Genomic DNA, 12,135 nt, shown 5'->3' with positions numbered 1-12,135 from the left:
TAAATCAATCGTAAATAAATAACTCCAGCAAGTCGGGGAATATTCTTTGTATTAGAAATAATCCTCGGTTGCTACAAATTCCAACACAAGTGTCGGCTGCAGAGACTACAATCACTCTATTACAAACTCTCGATAAAAACGATATTCTAATTTAACTCTCGAGAATGTGTATAGTGTGTGCACTTACAAAGTGTGTAGTTATTTTCAAATGAAAACATCTAGGGGTGGCAATATCAGACACGACCCGAAACCCGACACGAACCCGACCCAACCCGAAACCCGATTTACTGAGACAGAAACCCGAAAGTGACCCGAAAATCACCCGACAGACCCGAAATGGACCCGAAATGACCCGAAACTAGAATTTCATTTGTAATAACTTCAATTTTTGGTTTTATTCAATTTTAAGTGATTTTAGGTTGACCCGAAATCGACCCGATTGCTGACACGAACACGACCCGTTACCCGAAATTGCCACCCCTAAACATCAACCTCTATTTATAGACTTTCCAACAACTAATCATGGTTAACGAGTTCGTCCTGGACGACTTGAGTTCGTCCTGGACGGATTCGATTTATAAAAATAAATCTAACTCCTCAGCACTTGAAGTGGCGCCAATTACACATATATATACACATATATATATCACAAACTTGCGCTTGGATATTTATATATGTGTACACATATAAGTGGTCAAAGGTTGCGCTTCCAGGAGGTCAAACATGGCGCCTCAACATTGCTTCACTGTAGTGGCACTTAGACAATCTTCAAGAAACTTGCACTTTGCCCCAAGGTGAGAGTGAGGCGCAAACTTTGACTTAGAGTCAAAGGTTGCGCTCACAAGAGCTTCCACAGTGTCACAGTAGATATGACTTAGAACATTTCCAGTAGTTGCTCTAGTGAAGTGGATGGGAGTCGCAACCTTTGACTTAGTCAAAGGTTGCGCTCATTGCAGTGATGACTCCACTGTAGAGCACTGTGTGTACTTAGAAAATCTAAGTGTTAGAAGGTTATTGAGGCGCAAACTTTGACTTAGTCAAAGTTTGCGCTTCAACAATGTTGGCGCCTCCCCTATAGTGTACTTAGACCATTTCTTGACTTACATACTTGCATCACTTATTATATATATATATATATATATATATATATATATATATATATATATATATATATATATAATTAATTGTGTTTAATTAATTACTTGAATTATTTATATTCAAGTAATTCACAATTAATATATATATATACATATGTATATCAATAAGTTCTTTGGCCATATTCTGGAGCAGCTCGATTGACTTGATCAATTAATTCGTTGATCGAATCTACTGAATACTTTCGTACGTCCTGACGTCCTGTGCACTGGTCTGGTTCACGAACGACTCGAACTGAAATGATTCCTTGAATCCTTTGCTTGATAATATACTTGATCAGTCATTCCGGGTCAGATGTTGCTTCGATAAATTTGATTATAAATAATCAAATTAAATATACTGGAATCTTCTGGTCTTTGATACTTGATCTTCAGGCAATCTTGATAGCAGAAACTGATTGTGCTTTATTCTTCACTGAGGCTTGAACATGTTAATGAACTTCTTCCAATGGACGGATGCTCGTCTCAGATATCTTGATTGTCTTTGTCTGTTCGTATCGAATCTCCAACCTGTAGATTCCTGTATAATACTTATGTATTGTTTCCTGTCTTTTGTTGTGTTGAGTTATCGTAATTACATTTACGTTACATTATGCTTTACACCTATCATGCAAGTTAGATCTGATCAAATGGAGCGAACTCCGTCACAAGTAGACAAGTTCCTCTGTTTGCTTTTAGGTTACCATTACATACTTAAAGTATTGAATCATTTATTTCAAATTAGAATAGTAATTATTTGATCAAATATGTACCAATTGTCTGAAGTTCTGAGTGGTTCAGCTTCCTTTGCGGCTCATCCAGCTCCTATCGACATAATTTGAAAATCTGTTTACAGGAAAATTAAAGAAACTTGCATTTATAATGTGCCGAAAGAACTTCCACCATCTCATTCCTTGACTTCATGCAATTTTTTCTCATTCAGATCAGAATGGATCAACGCTTGCCTCAGAAATAAAAGGAATATGTAAACATCGACCAACAAATCTGATTCATGCACTGAAAGTAATTTTAATGCTAAGTTCTCATACCAAGTCTTTTATTGCTTTGAGCTTCAACGAAGCCTTCTTTTGTCATCTTATCAATTAGCTTAGGCACAGCGGTCTAGTTGATTTCTCCTTCGAGCTTGTTGTGAAGCTCGGAACCAGTAATGTGGTCCATTGGGAGGGCATGATAAAGTGCCTGCAAGTGATTGTAAGAGAATTGAGCAATATATCTATCCTGATAGGTGACATCACATTATGTTTATCATTACAAATTAACTCGCACCCAAATATTCGATAAAACATATTTCTACTCTTACAGGAAAACTAATACAAATACATATGATGAGAGCTGCAATTATAAAGAGAATTACAAATAAGAATAATTTATGCATTCTTCTCGGTCTTATTTTCTATCTTGACTCACATATGTGGGTAAAATTGAAAAACTTGCAAAAACTCATAAACCAGGACTTACAGGAGCTTTTAGAAAAAGGATGCAAGAGTTTTTAGTAGAGAAGACAATAAGCTAAATAATACATAAACAAGAACAGTAGCTAATTAGTTATTTACTTATCTTCCAAATAAACCTATCCTCTAGATAATTAGGACATATTTATAAAATTAAGAAATTCCTTGTATGATAAAACATCACAAATAGAAGAAATCCAGTAATACACAATACGGTAGCTTTTATTATATTGGTCTTCTATTGTATTGGCCTCCACTTGCATGAACAGGTCTAGCAATTTGACACAAAATAATGTACTTGCAACACGAAGATTCATACAAAATGACTTACTTTCCCATGGGCGGTTTCTCCGGAAGGAATAACTGCATCAGAACCCTCTTTAACAGCTATTGCAATGTCTATTAATACCTCAGCTCGCTTAGGTGTTGATGAACAATCATGATTTCTAACATATTTGTTGCCACTATAAAAGCTTTTCCCATACTACGATACAACCGAATTATCTCTCCATGAGGGACTAAAAAGTCAATTCCGGTATATTGAATGAAATCAGCAACATAGGTCACTCTATATGCTCACTTTTGGCCATTAAAAATAGCAACTGTATTTATACCTGCAATGAAGGAACCTCGTCACCTGGAAGCTCGACACCAAGATCTCCTCTAGCAACCATGGCCTGAAAGGAGCAACATAATACTACTTTTAGCGCATAATGTTAGGGATCTTAACATTTAGGGCAAACTATAACACAAAGGATCCAACATAATTTTGAATATCTTTTTTGAATCCGGTGATGAATTACATAAGTAAATTATTCATACATTTCCAGCGAAGGCCCAAATTTAACCAATTAACAGCTCAAAGGCCAATTTAAACAGATAAAAATATGATATACCCCATCAGATGCTGCAATGATAGATTGCAAGTTTGGTATGGAATCTGCACTTTTAATTTTTGAAATAACATGTATATCCACACCACAACCCATCAAAGAAATTAAAAAACATGAGTATAGTTAGAGCTCAAGTAGGATACATCAGTGCTATGATGACAGTTTGAGGTCATAATATCTAAAATAAATTTACTTTTTAAGTAGGCCTTCAATTCATGTACCACCTCAGCATCTTTAACAAAAGAAACTGCATAGAAGTCAATTTTATTGTCCATTCCAAACTTAATATTATCCCAGTCTTTTTCTGTTACAATGAACATCAGTAGAACAAGTTAGTATATCATGTACAGCTATCACCCAAAGTTAAAAAGAAAAACATGTACATAGATATAGAAATCATTTTAGGTGTAAAGGGCTAACCAGTAATGGATTGCAATGTAGCACTTTCCCCGCGGACATTTAGATGTCTTCTTGATTTGAGCTCGCTTCCGTCAACAACTTCACACTTGACCAAATCTTCATCTTTGCACTTGACCACTAATGCATCATACCATCTACAACATAGAGCAGATGCAGTGACACACTAATACAATTAAAGTTAATCTATTTTCTTTCATAAAAATAACGGCAAAAATTGTCTAAAGCATTTTAATTTGTAAATATTACATCAGGATCTTTAATGTTAATCGACAAAGTATTTTAACCTCCACGTACCAACTTATAAAGTAATATAGAGACTAATTTATAAAACCATAAGAAACACTGCTTATTAGAATTATGCTGCATTACACAATGCCAGATGATTAGCTGCTCAGCTCGCTGCCTGCTTACAATATTGTTACGAAAGTGCTATTTGGATCATGAGATTTAAATCCTGATAACAAGAATAGGAATGAGTTTGCACTACAAAATGTATTTCTTATTCCCATTCCCATTTACGGGGTCAAATCCCATGATCCAAGTGGCCTGCATGCTTATGCTTCACATAGAAATCTGACATAGAAATCTGACCGACTAAAAGTAGAAAGCAATTTCAAGCATGTAGTATGGTTACGACACTAGAAAAATAATAATTGCAATGGTAACTCAGATTATACAGCTAATGGAAAGAAGATATAGGGCATTATGATTTATGACTTACCATCAACGAGAAGCATATCTCCGGCATCAACATCATTAGCAAAATCATCATAATTAACACTGACACAATCAGTAGTCCCGACCCCTCTTCTAATTGTAAATGTGAATTCTTGTCCAGGTAATAAAATTAATGGTTGACGCAAGGCACCACTCCTAACCTCTGGGGCATGATATAAGTTAAAGTCATAAGCTAGAATATGCATCATTATGGTATCTCTCTCGCTCCCTTTACAAAATGTCAGAGGGCCCAAGATGCACACTTAGAACTGGTAATTCACTAAACATAGTAGCATAGATATGATATATAGACTCACACTAAGAATGAGACTAGTCGTGCAAAGTCGAAACGTTTGATTATCCTTTTTTTTTTTTTGACAAATAGAACCTGTCTATACATATTTTAGGAAATGAATAAAACTTGCCTTGATATTAAGCATGATTGCAACTTGTACATTGTTGGAAACGAAGACAGTAGAAGCAAATTCAACGCTTTTGCAGCTCTGAAGAGATCCAAAGCCAGGGTTTGCAAGTAAGCTCTATATCCTAAAACCTAAAAATTTGCAATTACTTTTACAATTCCACCAAACCCATTCCTATAAATTTATTGAAGACCACGGTCATACACTTTGCCAGTGAAGATAAGCACAGAAGTGACCATGTATAGATATGAGTTTGTAGCTTCAGGTGGGAGAGGTAGGAGATGCAGAATAGCCCTTATCAAAAAAGAAGGTGAGTGACGCACCCGGTGCACGGGAGGGGGAGGAGCAGCCAAACAGAGATGGACATGTCGTTCATTGTATAATCTGAGAGACACTGAGATGAGAATTGAAGTTGGGACTCGGGAGTGAAGGGTTTTTAGTGGAGATGGCCAGGTCCGGAAGCAGATCTGGAAGGATAAATATGTCCTTTACAATAGATAAATTTGTTCAAAGTTAACATTTATGCAGGTTTGGAAGGGCAAGTATGTCATTTCAAGTGAATAAATTTGCTCCGGCAAAAGACGTGTTCTCGTATAATAAATATAGTAGATAGTAGATTGATATTTATATAAATATTTCTATTTTTCTAGTTATTTAGCCCCACACACCTTCACTGCTATTGGAAAGGGAAACCTAAACTAAAAGAAATCATATTTATCTTTACTCATTATCGATATTTCATCTCATATGAAGCGGTGTACACCCACTCTATTATATGTATGAAATGAGAATGATATAAAATGATTAATCAAAATTTTTAAATTGAATTGATAAAGCACGTCTAATAATAATCTCTATTAATCGCTAAATCTTACAAATACCTGAACATATTTCATGGATATTTACATAAATAAGACATCATTAAAAAAATTGCCAAAAAATTTGCATATCAAGAAATATATATACCAAGTCGAATAAACGCTATGATTTGGTGTAAATGTTCAATTCCAATAAATATCCAATTTTAAGCTTTGTAATTATACAACATTTTCCTGAAATAATAAACTATATAACACTAACCTGAAGGTGATTCTCCTCTAAACTGACTTCTAAATTGCTGCCATTGCAATAAATATCCAGGTGTTTTAAATCTCTCAACTCCGGCAGATCTGGAAAGTCTTGTAGGCTTGTACAATCTCTAACTGTAAGGGATTCAAGATGAGGTGGAAGTTTGTGGAGAGATTGAAGGCTGCAGCATCTCATTATGTTCATAGTCTTCAAGTGTTTGAGGTAGGACGAATCAGGTACTTGCTCCAGTGAAGCGTGGTTTTCTACATATATACAACCATTCTAAATTCGGTGGTAGTTCGGGAAAGCAGGACCCATGACTTGTACAGTCAGTCAACCAAAGTTCTTTCAGGTTGAAAAGCTGAAATAAGCTAAAGGGTTTGGTTGGTGAAGGACTTCCGCACTTGTCACGGAGATGTAATGATCTCAGAGAAGAGAAGCTTAAAATCATGGGCAAACCAACTCTTATATTCACTACAACAAAACTGGCATCAGACAACACTAGTCAGACAACGGACGCTGAAAAAAGTGTTGGCCGAAACAAAGACACAACATTTTATTTTCGTCCTCGAAAAACTATTGTCTAACACCTACGACCTACAACGGTTAAAAAACTCTTGTCTAATAAATTTAATTAGACAACGGTCTCTTAATTGTGGTATTGTGTAATGATGCATGTTAGACAACTGTTTTTAGAGCCGATGTGTGAAGAAACTTCAGACAATATTCTGAGAAACCGTTGTTGTAATGAGACAAGTGTTTTATTTGTTGTGTTGTTTACGAAAAGGTCAGACAAGGGTTCCATAGAGTGTTGTGTGACTGGGAAGCTAACATACAAGTGTTTTTGTTAGCATCGTATCATGGCCTTATAGACAAGCCTTTAGCTAGTAAAACGTTGTCTGACTGAATGACTTAGAGGAAAATAAATGTACATAAAAGAGTGCAAACATTCAAAAGTCCTAACCAAAGTTACAAAAATATATTCATTTTCTTAGTAGTCATAGGCTTTTCTAGCATTAGATCAAGTATTGATCAAGGAAATGCGAATTTTTAACTCATAAAAATGAAAGTTTATTATACAACGGTTTTCTTCCCATAAATCGTTGTGTCATTTTCAATGATGCAACTTAGATGCTTATAAAAACTGTTGTGTGTTAGACACTACAGGACAAAAAATACCTTTTTATAATAAGACAAAATTTACAATTAACAAGTAATGTTAAGAAAACATACAAAATAAATATAAAAAATTTAGATTTTTTTTATACATGACTAATATTGTTAGTTCTCGACATCCGTACGGTTAGATCATCGAAAAAAATATTTAAAAATTAATATTATGCTCATCTTATACATAACAAAGATTCTATCCAGTACTTTATAAATTGTAAACATAAAACACATACTAATACTTACGTCCGAAGTACAAAATTATCTTGGTATAACAAATGAACAATACATATTTGCATATATGCATAATATAAATATATATATTTTAATACAAAGAGTACAAAAACAAGAATTGATCAAGGAAATGCGAATTTTTAACTCATAAAAATGAAAATTTATTATACAACGGCTTCCTTCCCATAAACCGTTGTCTACACTACTTTTATACAACGGATTTTCCATGAAGCGTTGTTTGAGCATAATTTAGACAATGGATTCTGTTACAACGGTATAACTTCAGTAACAGTTGTGTCATTTTCAATTATACAACATAGGTGCGTAGAAAAACCATTGTCTGTTAGACACTACATGACAAAAAATACCTTTTTACAATAAGACAAAATTTACAATTGACTAGTATTGTTAAAAAACATACAAAATAAACATAAAAAATTTTGATTTTTTTTATACATGACTAATTTTGTTATTTCTTGACATCCGTACGGTTAGATCATCAAAATAAATTTTTTATAAATTAATACAGAGTTAATCGTATACATAACAAAGTATCTATCCAGTACTTTCTAAATTGTAAACATAAAACACATACTAACACTCACGTCCGAATTACAAAATTATCTTTATAGTACAAATAAACAATAGATATTTGCATATATGCCTAATATAACTATATTTGTTAAGCCATGGAGTACGAAAACAAGAATTGATCCGGGAAATACGAATTTTTTACTCTTAAAAATGATAATTTATTGTACAACGGTTTCCTTTCTATAAACCGTTGTCTACACTATTTTTATACAACATATGTGCTTATAAAAACCGTTGTCTGTAGACACTACAGGACAAAAAATACCTTTTCACAAATAAGACAAAATTTACAATTGACTAGTATTGTTAAAAAAACATACAAAATAAACATAAAATTTTTATATTTTTTTTATACATGACTAATATTGTTAGTTCTTGACATCCGTACGGTTAGATCATTGAAATAAATATTTATAAATTAATACAAAACTAATTGAATACATAACAAAGATTATATCTACTACTTTTTAAATTGTAAACATAAAACACATACTAATACATGCGTCCGAAGTACAAAATTGTCTTGGTTTTACACATGAACAATACATATTTGCATATATACATAACATAAATATATTTTTTAATACAAAGAGTGCAAAAACAATAATTAATCAAGGAAGTGCGAATTTTTAACTCATAAAAATTACCTTTTTATAATAAGAAAAATTTTACGATTAACTATTGTTGTTAAAAAAACATACAAAATAATCATAAAAAAATTAATTTTTTAATGCATGACTAATATTGTTAGTTCAAATTTTCTTATATTTCTACATCAACAATTACTAGGATCAATTATTTTGTTTACTAGACACAATAATCATACTATATTTTTGTAAATGATCATATAAGATAAGTATAAAATATTTATTTTTTATACCACTAAGTTTTTATATATTTAAAAATCTATTTTTATGATATTTTGATAATCAACTATAAATAAATACTTGGAAAGAATTCATTTTTTCAATAATTCAACTTCACAATATATTAAAATATAATATTTTTATTATTTATAATTCCATTTGGTATCTCAGCTTTGGAGACAAGCCATGTCATTTTCCCCAAATAATTTTTGGTCCCCCAGCAATCCCAAATTTTCGTTTCCCCCTCTAGCGTTAAACTCAAATTTTGGTTTCCCCCTTCCTCTCTTTGTATCTTTCTTCTTCTACATCTCCAATTAGTATGTCGAAGGTGAACACAGTACACCAGAGAAGCTATGGAAACAAGGGAAGTTTGCTCTTGCATCATATTCCCTTACCGGCTTCCCCCTTTATGCTTCTCTCTCTCAGGGGTCTCTCTTCTCTTCTCTCTCTCACGGGTCTCTCTTCTCTTCTCTCTCTGGCCATCTAGCTCTATTCTCTTCTCTCTCTCCAATAATCTCTCTCGTTGTCTCTCTTCTCTGTTCGGCTCTTTCTTCTCTTCTCTCTCGATGTCTCTCTTCTCTTTATCCTCTTTTTGTTTGTGATTAGGATTTGTTTTACATACTAACAGTTGTTTTTGGCTTGCTTTGTAAGTGGAGTGTGTTGATTCTCTGAAGCAGCTAAAGGAGAATAAGAATTTGATTCGCATCTTCATTCTGCTTTTGCAGGTCCAAACCCTAGATTCTCAATTTATATTTTTTTAATCAATTGCATATTGAGTATGAATGTGTCAATAATTGTTCCCACACTACGAATGTGTGTGTTTTATATTATGCTTACCAAATCTTATTGCTTCTGTAAATACTATATGTAAATATGAAAGTCTATGTGAAGCAAAGGAGACAACATATAAGCCAAAAGTAGGCAGTGCTAACTATTCACTCTTGTTTTCTCTGCTAAATTTAGATCCCTTGTTTTCCTCTTTGTCATGAGCTCATCTTTTACTTATTATTATTGATAAATATTTCACTTTGTTGTTTACCGGAATGATATTGAAGTATAAGCACTAGTGATGAATTGAGAAGAATACCAGGTATTATATAAACAAAATTAAGTTAAGTTTTCACTTTGACTATATCATTTTAAAGTGCTCTTTGTAAATTCTGATTATATGGCTGCCAGATTGATTATTTTGCTTACCTTGTGTTTCAACCTTCTGGGAAGCGTAGCTAGCACTACCTTCCCTTCCCAAATGGCCTGAAGGATTGCTAATAGCATACATGTGTAAGTGACACAAATTGGGGGAGGAGCCCCTGCTGAAATTTTACTCAGAACCATTGAGTGTGTGACATTTTAATATATCAGTCCACACAATTAACTGGTAAGTGATATTATAATTAATTTATACTTGTCATTATATTATTTTCCAAGTTCAAGTTATAGGTAAGTATGGTGTACTCTTAGTTCATTTAAACATGTTGATATCAGTGTCAACCAAATGTATTTCAAACCTCACACAGATTTTTGCTCTTGATATCTAGTAAGCTCTATTCCTTGTGAACCTATATATTTTGTATAAAATGTATGTACGTGAATATTATTCCTACTCCTCATAGATCACAAGTGAATTACTGGTGCTGCAACACTCTCTATCAGATTAGGTACAAGGGTGTTGGAAAGTAGTGTGGGCAAATAATTATTAGTCATACCATATTGTATAATTGATTCAAAGGCAGTTACCTAAAATATAGATTTCCTGTATTAGTCAAGATATGTATGATTTAAATCCTTGTTTTGAGGAGCCTATCAAGGCACTGATGTAATGTATAGTTTCCAATAGTCTATAACAGGTCCTGATTGGAACCTACCATGACTGGTAATTTTTAAAGCCTACAAAGTCCGCATAATGGCACCCTTCTTGCCTAGAATAAAGATTATAGTTTTTATTAATACTTTATGTAGATATTGAGCATCATGTATTTTAAGCTTGAAAGAAGTAACGACTAGTTACTTGTTAGTTTGTTTATAGTGGTAGTGGTTATTACAGGCTGTTTTCTTTTTACTCCTTTTTCTGGTGCTTAATTGATATTCAAATATGTTATAGGTTCATGATACATCAGATCCAATGGTGAAAAAGTTAGGTGTTGACTCACTTCCTGCTTTGGTTGGTTGGACTTCGAACGGGGAGAAGCATATCTTAAAAACAGGAATCTCCGTAAAAGATCTAAAATCTGCAGTTCACGATCTTAGTGATTTACTTAATGGTTTAGAGAAGAAGAATAAAAAGGCTGGTTCAACAAGCAGAAAACAACAGACTGAACCTCTTTCTCCTTAAGTATCATCTATAGTTGAGCTTTTGTTAGTAGAAACTGGTGCTTGCAAGCAAATTGGGTGGCAATGTGGCTGGTTTAAGATATTGTTTCTTTAAATCTGTTGTTTTCTATAGGTAGAACTACTGTGAGCAGTCTAAACTTATTTGTGTTTGTATATTGTTACTGTAGTTGGTAATGGAAACTTTTGTTACTAATTTATGGCTTCTTAATTATATTCTTGAGCATAGTTTAATTAGGTTATGTAAAACCATTGTCTGACATAACTAAATACAAAAGGAAAAAAAAAACAGTTGTCCCAAGCCTTACAAACAACACAATATTAAGAATAAAGCCGTTGTCTAAGACATATACAAACAAGTAAATAGTAGTCACAAACCATTGTCTAAAGCAATATTACTCGAGCATCTGAAAACAAAAACGTTGTAGAAAAGCTTTCAAGACAATTGTTCTAATATACAGACTATTGTTATATGGGGCCTTACACAAGTGGCCCCTTCTACAAGACCGTTGTACAATGTAGTAAAACACAAGCCGTTATGACACAAATATTCTTGTCTGATACTCTTACTAACAAGTGAGTAAAACCAAAAACTGTTGTGGATACTCCTAATAACAACACAAATCGAAAATATGACCGTTGTTGTGAATTGCTTATAACAACACCTTGTTAAATGATTCCGTTGTTGTTTCTGGATGTAACACAACACGCAGAAAAACATAAACCGATGTGTTTCTTGATCTCACACAACGGTACGTACCGTTGTCTGAGGTGCATATCAGACGGCATCTCAATAGACCACGGTTTTCTTGGGTATC

General features: G+C 33.4%; 2 protein-coding genes across 3 annotated transcripts in view; both read right to left on the bottom strand.

The window, feature by feature from the left end:
• Positions 1-12,135, bottom strand: part of LOC108201553 (disease resistance protein RPV1-like) — a 60,062-nt gene that overhangs the window by 43,900 nt on the left and 4,027 nt on the right. The gene's annotated exons all lie outside the window — the stretch shown is intronic.
• Positions 33-7,122, bottom strand: LOC108201797 (plastidial pyruvate kinase 2). 2 transcript variants are annotated; one of them, XM_064084190.1, is made up of 6 exons: positions 6,138-7,122; positions 3,919-4,052; positions 3,723-3,802; positions 3,220-3,282; positions 2,937-3,089; positions 33-2,333 (listed from the first exon to the last, which is right to left on the bottom strand). In XM_064084190.1, the coding sequence occupies exons 3-6, from the start codon at positions 3,771-3,773 to the stop codon at positions 2,256-2,258; spliced, it is 345 nt and encodes a 114-aa protein (XP_063940260.1). In that variant the 5' UTR covers positions 3,774-3,802; positions 3,919-4,052; positions 6,138-7,122; the 3' UTR covers positions 33-2,255. The 2 variants fall into 2 exon arrangements, with proteins under 2 accessions (XP_063940260.1, XP_063940261.1); XM_064084191.1 differs by lacking the exon at positions 3,723-3,802 and having other exon boundaries at positions 6,138-7,110.

Source organism: Daucus carota, chromosome 9 (assembly GCF_001625215.2).
Source record: "Daucus carota subsp. sativus chromosome 9, DH1 v3.0, whole genome shotgun sequence".
Classification (NCBI taxonomy): Eukaryota; Viridiplantae; Streptophyta; class Magnoliopsida; order Apiales; family Apiaceae; genus Daucus; species Daucus carota.
Note: the sequence above shows the minus strand (reverse complement) of the source record. Positions and strands in the feature narration are given on the sequence as shown.